This window comes from Salvelinus fontinalis, chromosome 1, assembly GCF_029448725.1.
Source record: "Salvelinus fontinalis isolate EN_2023a chromosome 1, ASM2944872v1, whole genome shotgun sequence".
Classification (NCBI taxonomy): Eukaryota; Metazoa; Chordata; class Actinopteri; order Salmoniformes; family Salmonidae; genus Salvelinus; species Salvelinus fontinalis.
In genome coordinates, this window is record NC_074665.1 from 100,367,265 (window position 1) to 100,392,151 (window position 24,887).

The 24,887-nt window shown below is 42.7% G+C and overlaps 2 protein-coding genes across 2 annotated transcripts in view; both read left to right on the forward strand.

Annotated features, from left to right (window-relative positions):
• Positions 1 to 24,887, forward strand: part of LOC129862304 (protein eyes shut homolog) — a 344,128-nt gene that overhangs the window by 81,005 nt on the left and 238,236 nt on the right. Inside the window, exons 7-11 of the mRNA XM_055933847.1 lie at positions 10,785 to 10,956; positions 11,376 to 11,454; positions 12,908 to 13,107; positions 17,556 to 17,680; positions 23,679 to 23,803. Coding sequence (XP_055789822.1) covers positions 10,785 to 10,956; positions 11,376 to 11,454; positions 12,908 to 13,107; positions 17,556 to 17,680; positions 23,679 to 23,803 — 701 coding nt within the window. The remainder of the gene's footprint in view (positions 1 to 10,784; positions 10,957 to 11,375; positions 11,455 to 12,907; positions 13,108 to 17,555; positions 17,681 to 23,678; positions 23,804 to 24,887) is intronic.
• On the forward strand, positions 5,843 to 10,233 carry LOC129865457 (keratin-associated protein 4-3-like; the record flags this gene model as incomplete). Its single annotated transcript, XM_055938276.1, has 5 exons — positions 5,843 to 6,042; positions 6,102 to 6,201; positions 6,270 to 6,533; positions 9,300 to 9,716; positions 10,207 to 10,233. Coding segments are annotated over 5 exons (1,008 nt in total), but the record flags the coding sequence as incomplete, so codon positions are not given.

Genomic DNA, 24,887 nt, shown 5'->3' on the forward strand with positions numbered 1-24,887 from the left:
TTGTCTTGGCAAATGAGAAATGCTCACTGACAGGGATGTAGACAACTTTTAGTGCGTATGGAACGTTTCATTTCATCTCATGAAACATGGGACCTACATGTTGCGTTTATATTTTTGTTTAGTATGTACAGTAGCAGTCAAAAGTTTTGACACATCTACTCAATCCAGGGTTTTTATTTTTTACTCTTTTCTACATTGTAGAACAATAGTGAAGACATCAAAACTATGATGCACACACACTACCATAAAACACAGCCTGATTATGTCAACATGTATGGAATTGTTCCAAACGTATATTAACTATAAAGAGCCTCTAAACGTGCACTTCCTTAACAAGGGTCTAGGGAGAAGATGATTAATACATCTTGACACCTGGCTTTGTGAAAAATAAAGAGCAATACAGGAGACAGATTAAAAAGCTGTTAGGTTTCATCCCAATGTTAACCTTCTTAAAGGCTCTTACAGGAGAATCCATCTGAGAGAAACAAGAGAGAGACATTAAATAATAATCGTCCAGCTTCTATCCTCAATTACCTCTCGCAGCTGGAACTTTTTAAATCCACATAATTGTTCTATTCTATTCAGAGAAAGAAGGAAATAGGTTGTGAATGCCTGCTGAGAACAGGACGATGGAGAATTACATGCACAGTAGTGTGCAGGAGAAAAGGTACTTCCTCAAATTAATACATACCTACAGGAGAAAAGGTACTTCCTCAAATTAATACACACCTACAGGAGAAAAGGTACTTCCTCAAATTAATACATACCTACAGGAGAAAAGGTACTTCCTCAAATTAATACATACCTACAGGAGAAAAGGTACTTCCTCAAATTAATACATACCTACAGGAGAAAATGTACTGCCTCAAATTAATACATACCTACAGGAGAAAAGGTACTGCCTCAAATTAATACATACCTTGTTAAGGCAGTCAATGTTGTTCTCCTCCTCAAACGAGGAGGAGCATGGATAGGACCAAGATGCGGAGAGGTAAGTGTTCATGATTTAATGAAACAACAAGAAAACACTTAAACCTACAAAATAACAAACGTGACTAACCTTAAACAGTCCGGTGTGGTCCAAACACTGACACAGGAAACAAACACCCACAAAACACCAGTGAAACCCTGGCTGCCTTTGTATGACTCTCAATTAGAGACAAACAATACACACCTGTCTCTAATTGAGAATCATACCAGGCCGAACACAAAACCCCACATAGAAATACAAACATAGACAAACCCACCCAACTCACACCCTGACCAACTAAAATGAATACAAAACAAAGGAAAACAGGTCAGGAACGTGACATACCTACAGGAGAAAAGGTACTTCTTCAAGTTAATACATACCTACAGGAGAAAATGTACTTCCTCAAGTTGTAAAATAACATAACTACAGACAAGTCTATTGTGTAGTAGAACTGTCCTTATTATTAGACCTACTGATAAAACTGAAATTAAGAAATGCAAGAAAACTAAATAATGTCACTCAAGCAGAAGGCATAACTAACAAAAGTCACTTTCTCTACCATAAGCCGCCTCAAGTCGTTTTAGAGAATTTGGCAGTACGTCCAACCGGCCTTACAACCACAGACCACGTGTAACCACACCAGCCCAGGACCTCCACATTCGGCTTCTCCACCTGCGGGATCATCTGAGACCAGCCCCCTGGAAAGCTGATGAAACTGTGGGTTTGCACAACCAAAGAATTTCTGCACAAACTGTTAGAAAAAAGTCTCAGGGAAGCTCATCTGCATGCTCGTCATACTCACCAAGGTCTTGACCTGACTGCAGTTCGGTGTCGTGACTGACTTCAGTGGGCAAATGCTCACCTCCTAATGCCCATTGTCATGCCATTCATCCGCTGCCATCACCTCATGTTCAGCATGATAATGCATGGCCCCATGTCGCAAGGATCTGTACACAGATCCTGGTTCTGAACATGTCCCAGTTGTTCCATGCCCTGCATACTCACCAGAAATGTCACCCATTGAGCATGTTTGGAATGCTCTGGATTGACGGGGTACGACAGCGTGTTCCAGTTCCCACCAATATCCTGCAACTTTTCACAATCATTAAAGAGGAGTGGGACAACATTCCACAGGCCACAATCAACAACCTGATCAACCCTTTGTGAAAGATGTGTGAATGAGGCAAGTGGTGGTCACACCAGATACGGACTGGTTTTCTGATCCACACCTCTAATGTTTTTAAAGGTAAAGTATCTGTCACCAGCAGATGCATATCTGTATTCCCAGTCATGTGCAATGCCTAGATTAGGGCCTAACTTTATTGCATTTATTTGAGTATGGAAGTTGTCTTACTGTAATACATTTATCATATAAGGACATTGACTGATTTCCTCATATGAACTGGGACTCAGTAAAATCTTTGAAATTGTTGCATGTTGCGTTTATATTTTTGCTCAGTGTATGTATTGCTTTCATTATATAGTTGACTATAATTACAAGACCACCATGTTTGGATTTATTCTTAAATGGAATTTAAGGAGGAAATTGTTGTTCATGGATTTGTTCAATACACAATCACCCAGTCATTAACATGTGATTACATCTAACAAAACAAGGCTGAACCTACAAATACCCTCTGAGTTTTATTTACTGTATCAGCTCATTTACTGTAAAGCTTGTTTTTAATTTACAATAACATATTTTCAGCTGTAATTTGATTTAAACACAAGTTGTATGTGTGGTCAGTAAAGTAGCAGGAATATCTCATTGTGTTTATAGAAGGCTTGCTGAAGCAGAAATAAAGGACTCGTCCAAAATGTCATGTTATTCCCTATATAGTACACTACTTTTGAAGAAGTGCACTATATAGGGAATAGTGTGACATTTTGGGACGCAGGCGAAGTCATTAAGACTGAACTAGCAGGTCAATATGGAGGGAATTGTCACTGGCTGCTCTGAATGAGCATATTGAGACGGTTCAATTACAACATGTTAATTATCTACATTATTCACATTCATTCATTTATTAATTTATGTCAGCCTTCTGCAAAAGACAAACAAAAGAGATTTAGTCAGCAAAACAGAGCTGTGAGGTTATTCACAAGAACAGTTTTATAACAGGAGGTAATAGGGTGCATTTCTCCAGCCCCATCCTTCAGTTTTTAACCCAAACTGGGGCAAGGACATGTTTTGTGATTGTTTCAACTGCGGATTGACCCTTTAAGCATGGATTAATTGAAATTTGACCAGAGCCAGATGACACTCTATTCCCTATTTAGTAGGGTTGGGACATGTCAACATTTGTCCTATTGTGATTATGTACCGATTAAACATTGTGATATAAGATACTATCGCCCCCTTTTGATATACAGTATATCACAAAAGTGAGTACACCCCTCACATTTTTGTAAATATTTGAGTATATCTTTTCATGTGACAACACTGAAGAAATTACACTTTGCTACAATGTAAAGTAGTGAGTGTACAGCTTGTATAACAGTGTAAATTTGCTGTCCCCTCAAAATAAGTCAACACACAGCCATTAATGTCTAAAACACTGGCAACAAAAGTGAGTACACCCCTAAGTGAAAATGTCTTACTGTAGTGAGCTAGGTTATAGGACTACATCATGATGAGGAACAGGCTGTCTTACTGTAGTGAGCTAGGTTGTAGGACTACATCATGATGAGGAACAGGCTGTCTTAACGTAGTGAGCTAGGTTATAGGACTACATCATGATGAGGAACAGGCTGTCTTACTGTAGTGAGCTAGGTTATAGGACTACATCATGATGAGGAACAGGCTGTCTTAACGTAGTGAGCTAGGTTATAGGACTACATCATGATGAGGAACAGACTGTCTTAACATAGTGAGCTAGGTTATAGGACTACATCATGATGAGGAACAGGCTGTCTTACTGTAGTGAGCTAGGTTATAGGACTACATCATGATGAGGAACAGGCTGTCTTAACATAGTGAGCTAGGTTATAGGACTACATCATGATGAGGAACAGGCTGTCTTAACGTAGTGAGCTAGGTTATAGGACTACATCATGATGAGGAACAGGCTGTCTTAACGTAGTGAGCTAGGTTATAGGACTACATCATGATGAGGAACAGGCTGTCTTACTGTAGTGAGCTAGGTTATAGGACTACATCATGATGAGGAACAGGCTGTCTTAACATAGTGAGCTAGGTTATAGGACTACATCGTGATGAGGAACAGGCTGTCTTACTGTAGTGAGCTAGGTTATAGGACTACATCATGATGAGGAACAGACTGTCTTAACGTAGTGAGCTAGGTTATAGGACTGCATCATGATGAGGAACAGGCTGTCTTAAAGTAGTGAGCTAGGTCATAGGACTACATCATGATGAGGAACAGACTGTCTTAACTTAGTGAGCTAGGTTATAGGACTACATCATGATGAGGAACAGACTGTCTTAACGTAGTGAGCTAGGTTATAGGACTACATCATGATGAGGAACAGGCTGTCTTACTGTAGTGAGCTAGGTTATAGGACTACATCATGATGAGGAACAGGCTGTCTTACTGTAGTGAGCTAGGTTATAGGACTACATCATGATGAGGAACAGGCTGTCTTACTGTAGTGAGCTAGGTTATAGGACTACATCATGATGAGGAACAGACTGTCTTAACGTAGTGAGCTAGGTTATAGGACTACATCATGATGAGGAACAGGCTGTCTTAACGTAGTGAGCTAGGTTATAGGACTACATCATGATGAGGAACAGGCTGTCTTACTGTAGTGAGCTAGGTTATAGGACTACATCACGAGCTGGATAGAGGCAGTCTACAGTTTTCAGAACTGGATAATATTGCTTTATTTGCCTCAGAATAATCAATAATATTGTTTGTTCTATCTCTTATGAAGCTGTGATGGAGAATATCCTGTGCCTAGGCTTAGGGCTGGGGTAGGTAACTAGATTCAGACGCTGGCTTAGGCTATACACTTTCATTCTGGTTGTTTTTGAAGCCCCAACAACTTTAGGACAACACCTTCGTGAACTAGAATATTTGGGAAATAAACTGCTGCTCATAACTTGAACATGTGTTAAAGCTTTTATGATAGAGCTAGTAGAAGGATAGGTTAATGACCATCTGGTATGATAGAGCTAGTAGAAGGATAGGTTAATGACCATCTGGTATGATAGAGCTAGTAGAAGGATAGGTTAATGACCATCTGGTATGATAGAGCTAGTAGAAGGATAGGTTAATGACCATCTGGTATGATAGAGCTAGTAGAAGGATAGGTTAATGACCATCTGTTATGATAGAGCTAGTAGAAGGATAGGTTAATGACCATCTGGTATGATAGAGCTAGTAGAAGGATAGGTTAATGACCATCTGTTATGATAGTTAGTGACACTCCAGTCTACTTTTTACTTCATGTAACAGCTGATTTACATGACAAAAAACACATCTCAATAGGTTGTCCAGGTAAGTCATGACATAGTACAGAAAGGTGGGGGGGAGCTTCCTGTTTTGTTCTCTATTGCTCCTTAGTTGTTCTTCAAGCACGGGGGAGGCCGATGACATCACGGATTCCCATCAGACCTACTCCTTGAAGCTAGCAGTTTTTTGCTCAAAACATATTTTTTTACCCTTTAGTGTGTGTACTTTACTGTATTTATGCGTGTGATTTTTAACAGTAAAAGTATACAAAAATCGCTGGAGGATGGAGTGTACGCTATAAAAATATAAATAACAATGTTTTAGGTTGTAGCCTAATGCCCATTCATTAGACAGAGAAAGAGAGAAACAATATTTTCTGACTGAACATTTTGTGCTGCTGTCCTGCTGTGTGCTGTCCTGCTGTGTACTGTCCTGCTGTGTGCTGTCCTGCTGTGTTCCGTCCTGCTGTGTGCTGTCCTGCTGTGTGCTGTCCTGCTGTGTGCCGTCCTGCTGTGTGCCGTCCTGCTGTGTACTGTCCTGCTGTGTGCCGTCCTGCTGTGTGCCGTCCTGCTGTGTGCCGTCCTGCTGTGTGCCGTCCTGCTGTGTACCGTCCTGCTGTGTGCCGTCCTGCTGTGTGCCGTCCTGCTGTGTGCTGTGTGCCGTCCTGCTGTGTGCCGTCCTGCTGTGTTCCGTCCTGCTGTGTGCCGTCCTGCTGTGTGCTGTGTTCCGTCCTGCTGTGTGCCGTCCTGCTGTGTTCCGTCCTGCTGTGTACCGCCCTGCTGTGTGCCGTCCTGCTGTGTGCTGTGTGCCGTCCTGCTGTGTACCGTCCTGCTGTGTACCGCCCTGCTGTGTGCCGTCCTGCTGTGTGCTGTGTACAGTCCTGCTGTGTGCCGTCCTGCTGTGTGCCGTCCTGCTGTGTGCCGTCCTGCTGTGTGCCGTCCTGCTGTGTGCCGTCCTTCTGTGTGCCGTCCTGCTGTGTGCCGTCCTGCTGTGTTCCGTCCTGCTGTGTACAGTCCTGCTGTGTGCAGTCCTGCTGTGTGCCGTCCTGCTGTGTACAGTCCTGCTGTGTGCAGTCCTGCTGTGTGCTGTCCTTCTGTGTGCAGTCCTGCTGTGTGCTGTCCTGCTGTGTGCTGTCCTGCTGTGTACAGTCCTGCTGTGTGCAGTCCTGCTGTGTGCTGTCCTTCTGTGTGCAGTCCTGCTGTGTGCAGTCCTGCTGTGTGCTGTCCTTCTGTGTGCAGTCCTGCTGTGTGCTGTCCTGCTGTGTGCTGTCCTGCTGTGTACAGTCCTGATGTGTGCTGTCCTGCTGTGTGCTGTCAAACACAGATTCAAACACAGATTCAAACACAAAGACCAGGGAAGTTTTCCATTGCCTCACAAAGAAGGGCACCTATTGGTAGATGGGTAAATAAAAGCACAGATTGAATATCCTTTTGAGCATGGTGAAGTTATTAATCACACTTTGAGTAGTGTATCAATACACCCAGTCACTACAAAGATACAGTCGTCCTTCCTAACTCAGTTGCAGGACAGGAAGGAATCCGCTCAGGGATTTCACCATGAAGCCAATGGTAACTTTTTAAAACAGTTACAGCATTTAATGGCTGTGATGGGAGACAACTGTGGATGGATCAACAACATTGTAGTTACTCCACAATACTAACCTAATTGACAGAGTGGAAAGAAGGAAACCTGTACAGATTAAAAATATTCCAAAACATACATCCTGTTTGCAACAAGGCACTAATGTAATTCTGCAAAAAATATGGCAAAGCAATTCACTTTTTGTCCAAAATACAAAGTTATGTTTGGGTCAAATCAATACAACACATTACTGAGTACCACTCTCCATATGTTCAAGCATAGTGGTGGCTGCATCATGTTATGGGTATGCTTGTAATCGTTAAGGACTGGGGAGTTGTTCAGGATAAAAAAGAAACGGAATGGAGCTAAGAACAGGCAACATCCTAGAGGGAAACCTGTTTCAGTCTGCTATCCACCAAACACTGGGAGATGAATTCACCTTTCAGTAGGATAAAAATCTAAAACACAAGGTCAAATCTACACTGGAGTTGCTAACCAAGAAGACAGTGAATGTTCCTGAGTGGCCGAGTTACAGTTTTGACTTAAATCGGCTTGAAAATCCATGGCAAGACCTGAAAATGGGTGTCTGACAATGATCAACAATGAATTTGACAGAGCCTGTAGAATTTTGAAAAGAATAATGGGCAAATGTTGCACAATCCAGCTGTGGAAATATTTTAGAGACTCACCTAGACAGACATTCAGCTGTAATTACTGCCAAAGGTGCTTCTACAAATGATTGACTAAGGTGTGTGAATACTTATGTAAATGAGATATTTCTGTATTTCATTTTCAATCCATTTGCAAAAATGTCTAAAAACGTGTTTTCACTTTGTCTTTATGGAGTATTGTTTGTAGATGGCTGAGAATTACATATCTTTTTTATCCATTTGGAATTCAGGCTGTAACTGTGGAATAAACCCAGGGGGGTGATTATTTTCTGAACACACTGTATATAGTGCACTACTTTTTATTGGGCCCTGGCAAAAGTAGTGCACTATATAGAGAATAGGGTGCCATTTGTACGTAGTCCATGATATATTCATATAGTCCTGACATGTTCCAGGTCCTAGATTAGCCCAGTGAGTCATTCAGGTCCTAGATTAGCCCAGTAAGTCATTCAGGTCCTAGATTAGCCCAGTGAGTCATTCAGGTCCTACATTAGCCCAGTGAGTCATTCAGGTCCTAGATTAGCCCAGTGAGTCATTCAGGTCCTAGATTAGCCCAGTGAGTCATTCAGGTCCTAGATTAGCCCAGTGAGTCATTCAGGTCAAAGATTAGCCCAGTGAGTCATTCAGGTCCTAGATTAGCCCAGTGAGTCATTCAGGTCCTACATTAGCCCAGTGAGTCATTCAGGTAATAGATAATCCATATATAGAGACCGTTGTTACATTTACATTTAAGTCATTTAGCAGACGCTCTTATCCAGAGCGACTTACAAATTGGAAAGTTCATACATATTCATCCTGGTCCCCCCATGGGAATTGAACCCTGGTCCCCCTGTGGGAATTGAACCCACAACCCTGGCGTTGCAAGCGCCATGCTCTACGAACTGAGCCACACGGGACATGTTGTTATTTTCTATAGACCAGGGACCCTCCTTGATAATCCATCTATTGAGACCGGTGTTATTTACTACAGACCAGGGACCCCCCTTGATAATCCATCTATTGAGACCGGTGTTATTTACTACAGACCAGGGACCCTCCTTGATAATCCATCTATAGAGACCGGTGTTATTTACTACAGACCAGGGACCCCCCTTGATAATCCATCTATTGAGACCGTTGTTATTTGGGTCAACATACCCTTTATTCACCCATCATTAGCATGCTGCCTGAGTGATAATATAGATGACATCAGCACAATGCTACAGTATAGATTCTCTAGTCAGCAGCACATTGTTGAATGGTGATCTATATTCTCCACCTCTTGCTAGAGTAAAGCAGGGCCATACGTTTTTCTTATATACTGGACATACCTGGGTTCAAGTACTATTTGAAGTCTTTAAAATACTTATAGTGTTCCGGGAGTGCCAGATGGGCAGGGTTTGGGAGTGCCAGGTGTGCGGGGTTTGGGAGTGCCAGGTGGGCGGGGTTTGGGAGTGCCAGATGGGCGGGGTTTGGGAGTGCCAGATGGGCGGGGTTTGGGAGTGCCAGATGGGCGGGGTTTGGGAGTGCCAGATGGGTGGGGTTTGGGAGTGCTGGGTGGGCAGGGTTTGGGAGTGCCAGATGGGCGGGGTTTGGGAGTGCCAGATGGGCGGGGTTTGGGAGTGCCGGGTGGGCGGAGTTTGGTAGTGCCAGGTGTGCGGGGTTTGGGAGTGCCAGGTGGGCGGGGTTTGGGAGTGCCAGGTGGGCGGGGTTTGGGAGTGCCAGGTGGGTGGGGTTTGGGAGTGCCAGATGGGCGGGGTTTGGGAGTGCCGGGTGGGCGGGGTTTGGGAGTGCCAGGTGGGCGGGGTTTGGGAGTGCCAGGTGGGCGGGGTTTGGGAGTGCCGGGTGGGCGGGGTTTGGGAGTACCAGATGGGCGGGGTTTGGGAGTGCAGGGTGGGCGGGGTTTGGGAGTGCCGGATGGGCGGGGTTTGGGAGTGCCGGGTGGGCGGGGTTTGGGAGTGCCGGGTGGGCGGGGTTTGGGAGTGCCGGGTGGGCGGGGTTTGGGAGTGCCGGGTGGGCGGGGTTTGGGAGTGCCGGGTGGGCGGGGTTTGGGAGTGCCGGGTGGGCGGGGTTTGGGAGTGCCAGATGGGCGGGGTTTGGGAGTACCAGATGGGCGGGGTTTGGGAGTGCAGGGTGGGCGTGGTTTGGGAGTGCCAGATGGGCGGGGTTTGGGAGTACCAGATGGGCGGGGTTTGAGAGTGCAGGGTGGGTGGGGTTTGGGAGTGCCAGATGGGCAGGGTTTGCAGTTTTGCGGTTATGATATTCGTTTCGTTGCTCCAGGCAAGCTCAATCAAATCAAATCGTATTTGTCACATGCTTCGTTAACAACAGGTGGACTAACAGTGAAATACTTACTTACAGGCCCTACCCAACAACAACAATACAGAGAGAAAGACAGTAGAGAAATAATAGAAAAGTAAAACACGTAATAATAAATAACAATGGTGCACAGATAATGTATTTAATAATATTTCAAATAGTATTTGATCCCAGTTGTGGTACTGTATGGCTGTGTGCAGTTGTTAATGGGATTTCCACCTGACAGCAACTGTATTAGACAGTGATAATGTGTTTTCACAATTAGATTCACCCAAGTGAAGACAGGTCGTGAGGACTGTTCCTCTGACTGTCTAATCAGGTGATGGCAACAGTGTGGTGGAAGATGTATTACTGCAGGGGTGAAGACACCTATAAACCTGTGGTTATACAGTGACTGGTGCCACCTTTACTGTGAGGTGAACAACAATATGTAACACAGGATACACATTCTATCCAGTGTATATGCTGCAACCTAATGCAGCAAACATAACGTACATCATGTAATGCCGTACCACACAATGCAAACATGCAAAACTTTATGGAAGCAATCATCTCTCTTCACCGACACTTGCGTCTCTGTCTTATTGGCATTATTGAAAAACCGTGACTATTTCTGCTACAAAAACAGTCATTGAAGCGAGAGAGTGTTCACCCTGTATTGATTCAATGTACTGAGGTGCATCTAAACTCAAATCAATTATTTAACAGGCCATTTCACCTCTTTCCATGATCGAGAACTCACAGTAAACATGTATTGTGTTGTTACGTGTTCATATTCTATGTGCTGTATGGTATAATATATATAATGTGTTTTCTATGTTAATATATGTGATTTATTCACAGGGACGTGGTGTGAACTGAGCGTTGACGAGTGTGCGTCGAACCCGTGCCAAAACGGCGGGAGCTGCGTGGATGGTCCCAATCGATACCAGTGCTTATGTACTGGAGGCTTCATGGGTTCCCACTGCGAGACCAACTTTGATGAATGCATGTCGGGCCCCTGTCTTCACGGGAGGTAAACAACGGAAGCATTCATTACCAGTAAAACTGTTAGTGCTTCTCCTGCTGAATATAACACATCGGTCCTGGGTACGAGATGTGTGTTGTATATAAAAATTGTTAAAAAAAAGTGTTTGTTTTTTTAAAGGGAAAAAAAGGAAAATGGTTGCGGAAACGGAGGATAGAAATGGTGTGTAATGTATAAGAGTGGGAAATAGGGCTTGTGTACTGTACACACTTTGTACCTACTATATGTCCGTTTGACCTCAATTACCTCAGTTTACATTCCCATGATTAGGAAATAGTGATTTTAGATATTTGCCTTCTCTCAGTGTTTAGCCTTTTAATATACTAGAGGCCTAGACCAGACTGGGACCTGGGACTTGGCACCGCCATATAGGCCTGTTTTGTTATGTTTCTCTCTTATCTTCCCAGGTGCATTGATGGAGTGGATGTGTATTACTGCCAGTGTGAATTGGGATGGACTGGTGCCAGATGTGAAATGAACATTGATGTGAGTTGACCTGAATGATAGTTGGGTATCTGGTAAGACCATCCTGCATGGGACTCGTCATCATTACATAACATGGTCTCATTAGAATATGTTCAAATACTCTCATTTCGCTAAACATTGTAGTTATATTTCAGCCAAACTGACAAATGAGTTATTTGTCATTAACAGTGACTTCTATTTCACTATAGTGACATAAAATAGTGTCATTTCACTATGGACATACATTTTATATTTTGTAATAGTGACTGTGCATCACATCTGATTATTGTACAACATTCTAAAACATGTGAACCAGGAAGATCCAGATGATTAGTCTCCATTCTAATCAGACCAGAGCTGCTCCAGTGTGCTGTCTCTCCCCTTTCCCCATCCACAAGCCACATCCATTCTCCTACAGCATAAGTCAATTGAGCTACATGATCATGTAAGCATTGTATAAATACCTGATTAAAAGGAATCGCCTCACCCTAATCCCTAATTGATTTTAATACCCAGTCCAGCTTCAGTAGGCCTCCAGAGAGAGCACTGGGATGATAGAATAGAATACTAAGGCAGCCGGAATGTCTCTCTGAGGTTCCGCTCTGGAATGCGCAATCAGAGGCTCTTATTGTCTCGGCTTAAAGACCCGATTCTAATCTAGAATTCTGCACATACTCTTTTAACTCATCATCGAACATAGTCAATTACTCATTTTAACAGTCCTGTTTTCATACAGGCCTATGTATTCATATTCAAGTCATTCTCTTACGATATTCTGTTTATCTATATATCTGTGTTAGAACCACCATGCAGCTGGGGATATTTATAGTTACTGTATTCGTTCAGAGTAGGAGTGCTAATCTAGGATCATGTAATATCAATATTATGATCTTAAAAGGCAAAAGTAAACTGATCTACTCTGAGACACTTTTTAAATACAGGCCCTGTGTCACGCCCTGGCCTTAGTATTCTTTATTTTCTTTATTATTTTAGTTAGGTCAGGGTGTGACATGGGTAATTTATGTGGGTTTTGTAGTGTCTAGGGTGGTTGTAAGGTTTAGGGGGTTTATTTAGAGTAGTTGGGTTTATGTTTAGTATAGTTGTCTAGCTGTGTCTATGGTTGAGTGTAGGTGTTTAGGAAAGTCTATGGTTGCCTGAATTGGGTCTCAATTAGAGACAGCTGGTTTCTGTTGTCTCTGATTGGGAGCCATATTTAAGGTAGCCATAGGCTTTAGTTTGTTGTGGGGAATTGTCTATGTCTAAACGTTAGTAGCTTGTGTGTGCACTTTCGTTTTGTAGCTTCACGGTCGTTTGTTGTGTTGTTAGTTTGTAAGTGTTTTGTTTCGTTTTTCCTTCTTCAAAATAAAAAGAAGATGTATTTTCCACGCGCTGCATGTTGGTCCTCACTCTCTCCAAAAGACGATCGTGACACCCTGGTCTCGTGTTTTACATGATGCTATTTCCCCATCTACAGGAGTGTTCTTCCAGTCCGTGTCTGAATGGTGGCTCCTGTGTGGACTTGGTTGATAAATATGCGTGTTTCTGCCTGGATGGATACACTGGAAAGAACTGTGACATTGACATAGACGTCTGTCTAGAAACCCCCACCAATGTCACCCTGTGTTTAAATGGAGGGACTTGTCTCGATGGCCAAGGCTCCAATTTCACCTGCAGGTCAGTGAATCTATTCATCATGTAGTCATGTGTATGTATAATACATACATACCAATATATACATACCTGTATATAATATGTACACGTAGAAACTTGGATTCTTTTATATATTTTTTTCAAAGAATACAATATATTACAGTATTATAGCACCTCAAATATTTACCTGTTTGGATACACAGATTTTTGCTCCAAGGACTCATTTGAATAATTCATAATAAAGACATATATATACCTGCGTATAACAAGTTACAGAGCCTGATACCTGTCGGCTGTAAGTGAAGTAATACAACATTATCCAGTGTTATGATATGCATGTTTTGACACAGTCTCTGTGTTATGAGTTGATTTAAACCACCGCCTCCAGTCAGACTGAAGTCACGCTGCCCCCTCATCTCTCAGATTGACATGCATCTGATTGGTTTAATGTCAGGTTGCCACAGCAACAGAACCATGTCATGTCATTTCCCATTAACACGCTCTCCCTCCCCTGTGTGATGTATGAAGTCTAGCTCAATCAGTGAAGTTTGGTCTCACTTTAAATCCGAGGACTGTTCATCGTAATGACTGGACTGGAATGAATGAAACACTACTAAACACATCAAACACAATGGTTTCCATGTGTTTGTTACCGTTCCATTGATTCCAGTCCAGCCGTTGCTATGAGCCGTCCTCCCTCCCTTCACATTGTGAATATAGCCAGACACTGCACTGCAGTAATAGGGTGTAGATTTGCCACAGCGTGGGTCCCCTCGACGTCTCGCTGGTAATTACATTGTCTTAGCTGGAGCACATATGCTCAGGTTCAGGGCCGTAAGTCACTGTGGTCTAGTGTAAAGACAGAGGGCCACATCCCAAACAGTACCCTAGTCCCTACATCTTCTGACCAGAGCCCAATGAGTCCTGTAGTGTAAAGGGAACAGCCATTTGGGACGCGGACAGAGAAGAGCTGCCTGCCTGCTGCAGTAATGTTTAGTCTGGTATCAACAGTTGGAGGACAGTTGGGTGTCACGCTGCAGCATCTGGCTCTGTATACTCAATTATAATTCAATGTTTATTTTTTGTGAAACGAATGCTGAAGTTGTGTGCATATGCTTTACTTTCCGTATGCTAGGTTTTCTTTTTGCTTAACAAATGCTGCATTTTTATGGGTATGCAGTATATGCCATATGTTGAAGTGATTTTGAAAAGAAGGCGTGTTCTATTGTCTCCATTTCCTTGGTGACAAGTCACATGTCAATCTAATGTGTCTTTTAACACGAAGTGACACAATGTATTGTAATCATAAACTGTACGTGAGGGAATAACACTCTTTCTCATTAGATAATGGATACAAGCATGGATGTTATAGGTTGCAACCAGCGACAGACTGCATGCATTTCAGTCCATTTGGTATATAGAGATCCATCCAATATTATGCGTGGTGTCAGGATTGCAACAGATTGGATGGTTGAATGTGATGTCTGGATTTGATGGCAATTCAACCAGCCTCGGGGACTAGCAGCATGGAGACAGTTTAAATTGCAGTTCCATTTCCTAGGTTGGTAACGGTTGGATGTTGGGTCTGTTCCAAACGGCACCCTATTCCCTTTATAGTGCACTGTATTTGACCAAACCCCTATGGGGCTCTGGTCAAAAGTAGTGCACTGTTTACAGGTGGGTAATAGGGTACCATTCGGGACGCAGGTAGTGTCTCCTTGAAGTAAGACGTCCGTTCTCAATCTGGTGTCTCCAGAGATTTGAGGAGTCCTGTACGAATGCCTTTCAGCCACATTATTATAATACACATGGACATGAAAAGGACCTGGATGGTGAGAATGCATTCTAGAGATTGTTACTTTATGTTGAGTGTAGTAAAACTGCCCCCCCCCCCCCCCCCAAGCTCTCACTGTCAATACTGCAGAGTAGTCTAGACCAGTTATTTGCTACTTATATGCCACTGCTATACTTAATATGGTAACACTTTACTTGACACCCAGCGTCATAACTATGCCATAACAGATGACACAACTTGTTATAATATGGTCATAACACTGTCATGACACATATTTAGACCTGTTATGACATATATTGAGTTATTTTATGGCTGGTTATGACACCTACTATAAGTGTTAAAACCCACAAAACAATACATTCCATTACACCATAGCCTACTTGTCAAAGGTATGTTTATGTTATATATTTTATTTTTAATGGACCATATTAAAGTATCATTGTAATTGTGCAAACATTGATGTCGGACATGCACCTACCCCAGTTCTCTGTTTCTGGTGACTGGGATGAATGCAGGAGCAGATTTCAGGAGCAGGACAAGACATCCTCTTTTAGACTGATGACTGACATACGGATATGTACATGACAGGCCTATCTGGCTTATATGATTATGATGGTCATAATGCTTCTTGACAGTGTCATAAAGTCTGTTTTCTTAGTCCAAGTAAAGTGACACAGGATGTTCATAATGCTACATGACAGGGAAATAAAGTGTATTTTCTACAAATGATTTAAAATATGATGCAGCATCTGGCTCTGTATGCTTCTTGTTTTTAGCTGATAGGAGTGGAAGCCGGTGGGGTCGTCTGCTGCAAAAGCCCATCAGTGACAAAGACTGAGGAGCTGTGCATTCCAGGATGTCTTTCTGCACACCACTGTTGTGCTGTGCCTTTATTTGCCTGTATGTGGCCCGCCTATTAGCTTGCACCATTCTTGCTATTCTCCTTTGACCTCTCATCAACAAGCTGTTTTTCGCCCACAGGCCTGCCGCTGACTGGATGGTTTTTGTTTGTCGCACCATTCTCAGTAAACCCTAGACACTGTCATGCATGAAAAGCCTGGCATCGACGATCATACCAAGCTCAAAGTCGCTTATGTCACTTGTTTTGCCCATTCTAACGATCACTCGAACAGAAACTGGATGTCTCGATGCCTGTCTGACTGTTTTATATAGCAAGCCATGGCCACGTGACTCGCTGTCTGTAGGAGCGAACCATTTTGGTGAACGGGTGGTGTACCTAATAAACTGTTACTATTGTATTCCTAGTAATTGTTCATTATGAATCATTCAGTGATGATAAGTAATGGGGAAGATATCAACAACAATGTGTCCATTCTGTTTCTTCTACTGAAGATTGTAGTACTGTTTTAATGTTATTTTACAAAAAGATACACAACTTTCTTATTGTAAAACAAATATTGAATGTTTATTTTACTTTGGTTAAAAAAAAGTATATAAAGTGAATGTATATGTGTACTGTATATGTGATTAGTAAAAAATAAATAAAAATCATTGAAAGAGTAGGTGTGTCCAAAATGTTGACTGGTACTGTATGTTATATGTGTTATTTACAGTACCAGTCAACATGTTTGCACAAACCTACTCATTCAAGGATTTTTATTTATTGTTGAATAATAGGGAAGACATCAGAACTATGAAATAAAACATATGGAATAATGTAGTAACCAAAAAAAAGTGTTAAACAAATCAAAATATATTTTAGATTTTCGATTTTTCAAAGTAGCCCCACTTTGCCTTGATGACAGCTTTGCACACTCTTGGCATTCTCTCAACCAGCTTCACCTGGAATGCTTTCCCAACAGTCTTAAAGGAGTTCCCACATATGCTGAGCACTTGTTAGCTGCTTTTCCTTCACTCTGCGGTCCAACTCATCCCAAACCATCTCAATTGGGTTGAGGTTGGGTGATTGTGGAAGCCAGGTCATCTGATGCAGCACTCCATCACTCTCTTTCTTGGTCAAATAGCCCTGTATGTTATATGTGTTATATGAGAGCATCCTGACCGGTTGCATCAGCGCCTGATATGGCAACTGCTCAGCATCTGAACGTAAGGCGCTACAGAGGGTAGTGCGAACGACCCAGTACATCACTGGGGCCAAACTTCCTGCCATCCAGGACCTATATAATAGGCGGTGTCAGTGGAAAGCCCATAAAATTGTCAGAGACTCCAGTCACCCAAGTTATAAACTGTTTTCTCTGCTATCGCATGGCAAGCGGTACCGGAGCGCCAAGTCTAGGACCAAAAGGCTCCTCAACAGCTTCTACCCCCAAGCCATAAGACTGCTGAACAATTCATAAAATCGCCACTGGACAATTTACATTGACCCCACCCTTGTACACTGCTGCTACTCACTGTTTGTTTGTTACCTATGCATAGTCACTTCGCCCCCACCTACATGTACAGATTACTTCAACTAACCTGTACCCCCGCACATTAACTCAGTACCGGTGCCCGTTGTATATAGCCTCATTATTTTTATTGTGTTACTTTTTATTTCAGTCCAGTTGGTAAATGTTTTCTTCTTCTTGATTTGGTTATGGGCTTGTAAGTAAGCATTTCACGGTAAAGTCTACACTTGTTGTATTCGGTGCATGTGACTTGTAGTTGGATTTGATATGTTAAATGACACCTATACAATATCCTTGTCTTCTCCTAGTTGTCCAGCAGGTTTCATAGGGGACTTCTGTGAGATGGACGTTAATGAATGCTGTTCAGATCCATGTCTCCACGGGGCTATCTGCCGAGACCTGCTTAACGGATACCTCTGCCACTGCAGAGCAGGTGAGTACATTAACTAAGGTTGGTAACAGTTATAATGCATTACAAGGCGGTTATAATGAAGCAATAAGTCCTAAGGAGGTGTGGTATATGGCCACTATACCACAGCTAAGGGCTGTTCTTAAGCGCGACACAAAGTGGAGTGCCTGGATACAGCCCTTAGCCGCGGTACAGTATATTGGCCAATATACTGTACTGTACCACAAACCCCCCCATGTGCTTTGTTGCTATTATAAATTGGTTACCAACATAAACATGTAAGTTTGCTTCATCCCCATGGCATATTGTCTGATATACCACAGCATTAAGCCAATCAGCATTCAGAGCTCCAACTACCCAGTTTATAGTGCATTCTATGACCTGGTTCATGGCTACCTCTGCCACTTCAGGGCAGGTAAGTCACTATACAACAACTAAGATTGGCGGTGCAACTCAATAGTAGGAAGGTGTTCCTAATCTTTTGTACACTCAGTGTATATATTCATGTTATATGAAATATATACCTGGTTGACGCTGCCGCTCTAACTGCAGGGTAGGTAAGTTATTGGAATGTAGATTGGTTACAATAAGTCACTGGACATGGACACAGATCGGCTTTATTGCTATTCTAGCAGGCCTATGTGTTGTAGAATACTGATGTTGTACAATGATGATTGACATTATCAATCAATGTTTTTATAATTCAAAGCAAATCAATATGTTTTTCATCTCACAGTAAATTCAGATAACAGACCTAGATCTCTTGCAAAACATGCTGCAATAGATTATAAATAATTTTCTTACCACTTTAATTATTTATGGTGAAAAGCTAACACAGCATCTCTTCAGGTGTGGGTGGATCAATACTGTATTTTGCTTACAGCTAAAGCATTAATTTGACATTTTTACACTTTATTCATTTAGCAGACAGATCTGTGTGCTCTCACTACTGGTGTCCATCAGGGTTCAGATCTGTGTCTGCACCACGTGCTCTCACTACTGGTGTCCATCAGGGTTCAGATCTGTGTCTGCACCATGTGCTCTCACTACTGGTGTCCATCAGGGTTCAGATCTGTGTCTGCACCACGTGCTCTCACTACTGGTGTCCATCAGGGTTCAGATCTGTGTCTGTACCATGTGCTCTCACTACTGGTGTCCATCAGGGTTCAGATCTGTGTCTGTACCATGTGCTCTCACTACTGGTGTCCATCAGGGTTCAGATCTGTGTCTGCACCACGTGCTCTCACTACTGGTGTCCATCAGGGTTCAGATCTGTGTCTGCACCACGTGCTCTCACTACTGGTGTCCATCAGGGTTCAGATCTGTGTCTGCACCATGTGCTCTCACTACTAGTCTCCACCAGGGTTCAGATCTGTGTCTGCACCATGTGCTCTCACTACTGGTGTCCATCAGGGTTCAGATCTGTGTCTGCACCACGTGCTCTCACTACTGGTGTCCATCAGGGTTCAGATCTGTGTCTGCACCACGTGCTCTCACTACTGGTGTCCATCAGGGTTCAGATCTGTGTCTGCACCATGTGCTCTCACTACTGGTGTCCATCAGGGTTCAGATCTGTGTCTGCACCATGTGCTCTCACTACTGGTGTCCATCAGGGTTCAGATCTGTGTTTTGGTGACAACACCGCCGCTTGACAGCACCACCGCTTACAGTGTAGTGGGCAGTAAAACAGTTGAAGTCGGAAGTTCACATACACCTTAGCCAAATACAGTTAAACTCAGTTTTTCACAATTCCTGACATTTAATCCGAGTAGAAACTCCCTTTCTTAGGTCAGTTAGGATCACCAACTTATTTTATGAATGTGAAATGTCAGAATAATAGTAGAGAGAATGATTTATTTCATATTTTATTTCTTTCATCACATTCCCATTGGTCAGAAGTTTACATACACTCAATTAGTATTTGGTAGCTTTGCCTTTAAATTGTTTAACTTGGGTCAAACGTTTCAGGTAGCCATCCACAAGCTTCCTACATTAAGTTATGTGAATTTTGGCACATTCCTCCTGACAGAGCTGGTGTAACTGAGTCAGGTTTGTAAGCCTCCTTAATCGCACACACTTTTTAAGTTCTGCCCACAAATGTTCTATAGGATTGAGGTCAGTGCATTGTGATGGCCACTCCAATACCTTTACTTTGTTGTCCTTAAGCCATTTTGCCACAACTTTGGAAGTATGCTTGGGGTCATTGTCCATTTGGAAGAACCATTTGCGACCAAGCCTAAACTTCCTGACTGATGTCTTGAGATGTTGCTTCAATATATCCACATAATTTTCCTTCCTCATGATGCCATCTATGTTGTGAAGTGCACCAATCTCTCCTGCAGCAAATCACCCCCACAACATGATGCTGCCACCCCCGTTCTTCACGTTTGGGATGGTGTTCTTCGGCTTGCAAGCCTCCCCCTTTTTCCTCCAAACATAACAATGATCATTATGGCCAAACAGTTCTGTTTTTGTTTCATCAGACCAGAGGACATTTCTCCAAAAAGTACGATCTTTGTCCCCATGAGACAGAACGAGACAGAACGCTTCTCCTTCCTGAGTGGTATGACTGCTGCATGGTCCCATGGTGTTTATACTTGCGTACTATTGTTTGTACAGATGAATGTGGAACCTTCCGTCGTTTGGAAATTGCTCCCAAGGATGAACCAGGTCTACAATTTTTGGGGGGCTGATTTTCCCAAGATGTCAAGCAAAGAGGCACTGAGTTTGAAGGTAGGCCTTGAAATACATCCACAGGTACACCTCCAATTGACTCTCATGATGTCAATTCGCCTATCAGAAGCTTCTAAAGCCATGACATCATTTTCTGGAATTTTCCAAGCTGTTTAAAGGCACAGTCAACTTAGTGTATGTAAACTTCTGACCCACTGGAATTGTGATACAGTGAATTATAGGTGAAATAATCTGTCTGCAAAACAATTGTTGGAAAAAATACTCGTCATGCACAAAGCAGATGTCCTAACTGACTTGCCAAAACTGTAGTTTGTTAACAATAAATGTGTGGAGTGGTTGAAAAATGAGTTAATGACTCCAACCTAAGTGTATGTAAACATCCGACTTCAACTGTATGTGTATATACAGTGTACATGACATTATAAATACCTCATGTGATTTGTAATCTATTAAAATGTTTATCTGACTCCAAAAGAGAATTAAAATATACACGTAAGCATTAGACAATGAGTTGATGTAGAAGAGCAAGAATTGGTCTGAGAATGTTCTATATCAAAGGTACAGTACATATTTAATTAACATTGTTCAATGAATCGATTCACATTCAAGGCATTAAAGAAACAAGCATTATAAAGCATTAGTCCAAGCCTATAGACACTAAGGTTAACTTACAGGACAAAGCATGAGCAAAAAGATGCTTATTAGACCAGAGGCCTAGAAGCCTAAGAAATGAGAATCAATCATGTTATTCTCAGTGAACAAGTTTCAGATAGATGACCAGACATTAATAATATAGTATTATTCTGTAGCATTCGATAGTCCTCTGAATTTTGTATCAGAGAGAAACATTTTGGCCCCTCAGCGGGGGAAGGGTTGACTAGTCAAACTGGATACAGGATAAGAGACAGAAAGAACAAATACATTTAATTCCATTTATAACATATGAAGGTGCAACCTTTCAACCCAAAACCAACCACTTTTGACCAATCAAACGATACTAAGTTTACAGTGTAACCTGACCACCAAGCCCCAATCTCCACAGAGTGTCAAAGCATCTTGTGTGGGGGATAAGACCAATGTAAATAGGACAGAATTCCTGAGAGGATCATACAACCTTTTTGTATAGAATAATTCAGAGTTCACCCTGTACAGATACAGTTACCACAGAGATCATACATCCATATAGATAGCATCAGTTATCATCAGTGAATAGTTACAACAGAGATCATACATCCATATAGATAGCATCAGAGTTATCATCAGTGAATAGTTACCACAGAGATCATACATCCATATATATAGCATCAGAGTTATCATCAGTGAACAGTTACCACAGAGATCATACATCCATATAGATAGCATCAGAGTTATCATCAGTGAACAGTTACCACAGAGTGTCACAACTTCTGCCGAAGTCGTTACCTCTCCTTGTTCGGGCGGTGTTCGGCGGCCGACGTCACTGGTCTTCTAGCCATCATCGATCCATTTTTCATTTTCCATTGGTTTTGTCTTGTCTTCCCACACACCTGTTTTCAATCCCATCCATTACCTCTTGTGTATTTAACCCTCTGTTTCCCCTCATGTCTTTGTCAGAGATTGTTTCTTGTTAGTATTGTTTTTATGTGTATAGGTGCACGATAGGTCTTGGTACCCATATTTGTTTGTTCGTTTCTTATTAGTGTTATGGAGCATGTATTTGGACTTTCATTAAAAGACTCCATTTTACACTCCGTTTGACTCTCCTGCGCCTGACTTCCCTGTCACCTATACACACGACTCTGATACAGAGATCATACATCCATATAGATAGCATCAGAGTTATCCTCAGTGAACAGTTACCACAGAGATCATACATCCATATATAGATAGCAGTTATTCTCAGTGAACAAGTTTCAGATAGATGACCAGACATTAATAATATAGTATTATTCTCTAGCATTCGATAGTCCTCTGAATATTGTAACAGAGAGAAACATTTTGGCTCCTCAGATGAGGAAGGGTTGACTAGTCATTTGGCATTGTCCTCTGTCTTCCAACTCCAGGTGTCAGAGAGCACATAAATTAGGGCAGAGCGTACAACAGCTGCCGCTGAAAAAACACAGAAGTACTAGTACTAATTGCGTAGCAGAGGTGAAAGACACACCTCCCAGCACTGATTGCTGATTGCCTGGCAAAGGTGAAAAAAACATCCCCTACAATACACCACTCCCACAAATTAGCAAGACTTACACAAATAGGCCTGAAACTAATCCACAAGTCCACAATGACAGTCATAAGTACTGAGCAGTCAGACAGTTCAAACAGCAATGATTAAGTAGACTAATATGTAAAACACAACACTTAAATGCAATTTCCCTACAAGACAATACCAGCATCTACTTATTGGATAAACAAAAATATACTTGCTGCTCTTGTAGGAGCAGATGTCCTTCTAAACACCTAGCCTATAGCCTCATTAACACACCTAGCCTATAGCCTCATTAAAACACCTAGCCTATAGCCTCATTAAAACACCTAGCCTATAGCCTCATCAAAACACCTAGCCTATAGCCTCAACAAAACACATAGCCTATAGCCTCATCAAAACACCTAGCCTATAGCCTCATCTAAACACCTAGCCTATAGCCTCATCTAAACACCTAGCCTATAGCCTCATCTAAACACCTAGCCTATAGCCTCATCAAAACACCTAGCCTATAGCCTCATCAAAACACCTAGCCTATAGCCTCATCAAAACACCTAGCCTATAGCCTCATTAAAACACCTAGCCTATAGCCTCATCTAAACACCTAGCCTATAGCCTCATCAAAACCCCTAGCCTATAGCCTCATCAAAACACCTAGTCTATAGCCTCATTAAAACACCTAGCCTATAGCCTCATCAAAACACCTAGCCTATAGCCTCATCAAAACACCTAGCCTATAGCCTCATCAAAACACCTAGCCTATAGCCTCATTAAAACACCTAGCCTATAGCCTCATCAAAACACCTAGCCTATAGCCTCATTAAAACACCTAGCCTATAGCCTCATTAAAACACCTAGCCTATAGCCTCATCAAAACACCTAGTCTATAGCCTCATCAAAATGTATGTGACACTTATCTCCCTTTCTCTCCATGAACCTTTTGTTGTGTGTGTGTGTGTGTGTGTGTGTGTGTGTGCCACCCCCAAAAAGAAGCAAAGCAGCAAATCGAAGGAATCTGATTGATATTCTCTTAAGAGGGTGGTGGATGTGAGTGAAGCTAGGGCTCACCGCACTGCAAGTACACACACATCCCACCTCCCTACACACTGCGGTGCTCAGTCTGTGGGCTTTGTTCCTTGGCAGGTTGGACAGGCCTTCACTGTGAGTTGGACATTAATGAGTGCCTTCCGCAGCCCTGCAACCAGGGGATGTGCACCCAGAACGAGCCTGGCTACGGCTACACCTGTTTCTGTCGTCCTGGATTTGTGGTGAGGCTTACCCAGCACACTCTTCCCTTATTTCATCCTTCCCTCTATCCCCCTTCATCCCTGTTGCCTCCCCCTCTTTCTCTATCTCTGTGTGGATCTCTCTCTCCCCCTCTTTCTCTATCTCTGTGTGGATCTCTCTCCCCCCTCTTTCTCTATCTCTGTGTGGATCTCTCTCTCCCCCTTCTTTCTCTATCTCTGTGTGGATCTCTCTCTCCCCCTCTTTCTCTATCTCTGTGTGGATCTCTCTCTCCCCCTCTTTCTCTATCTCTGTGTGGATCTCTCTCTCCCCCTCTTTCTCTATCTCTGTGTGGATCTCTCTCTCCCCCTCTCTCTATCTCTGTGTGGATCTCTCTCTCCCCCTCTTTCTCTATCTCTGTGTGGATCTCTCTCTCCCCCTCTTTCTCTATCACTGTGTGGATCTCTCTCTCCCCCTCTTTCTTTATCTCTGTGTGGATCCCTCTCTCCCCCTCTTTCTCTATCTCTGTGTGGATCTCTCTCACCCCTCTTTCTCTATCTCTGTGTGGATATCTCTCCCCCTCTTTCTCTATCTCTGTGTGGATCTCTCTCTCCCCCTCTTTCTCTATCTCTGTGTGGATCTCTCTCTCCCCCTCTTTCTCTATCTCTGTGTGGATCTCTCACTCCCCCTCTTTCTCTATTTCTGTGTGGATATCTCTCTCCCCCTCTTTCTCTATCTCTGTGTGGATCTCTCTCTCCCCCTCTTTCTCTATCTCTGTGTGGATCTCTCTCTCCCCCTCTTTCTCTATCTCTGTGTGGATCTCTCTCTCCCCCTCTTTCTCTATCTCTGTGTGGATCTCTCTCTCCCCCTCTTTCTCTATTTCTGTGTGGATCTCTCTCTCCCCCTCTTTCTCTATCTCTGTGTGGATCTCTCTCTCCCCCTCTTTCTCTATTTCTGTGTGGATATCTCTCTCCCCCTCTTTCTCTATCTCTGTGTGGATCTCTCTCCCCCTTCTTTCCTTTGCTCTTCTCCACGTCTGAAATGTTAACATTTCTTTCAATATGTTCTTCATCTTCTTTCTTCTCCCAGAATGTGATGGTGTTATATTTACCGTCCTAGTCATGGTAG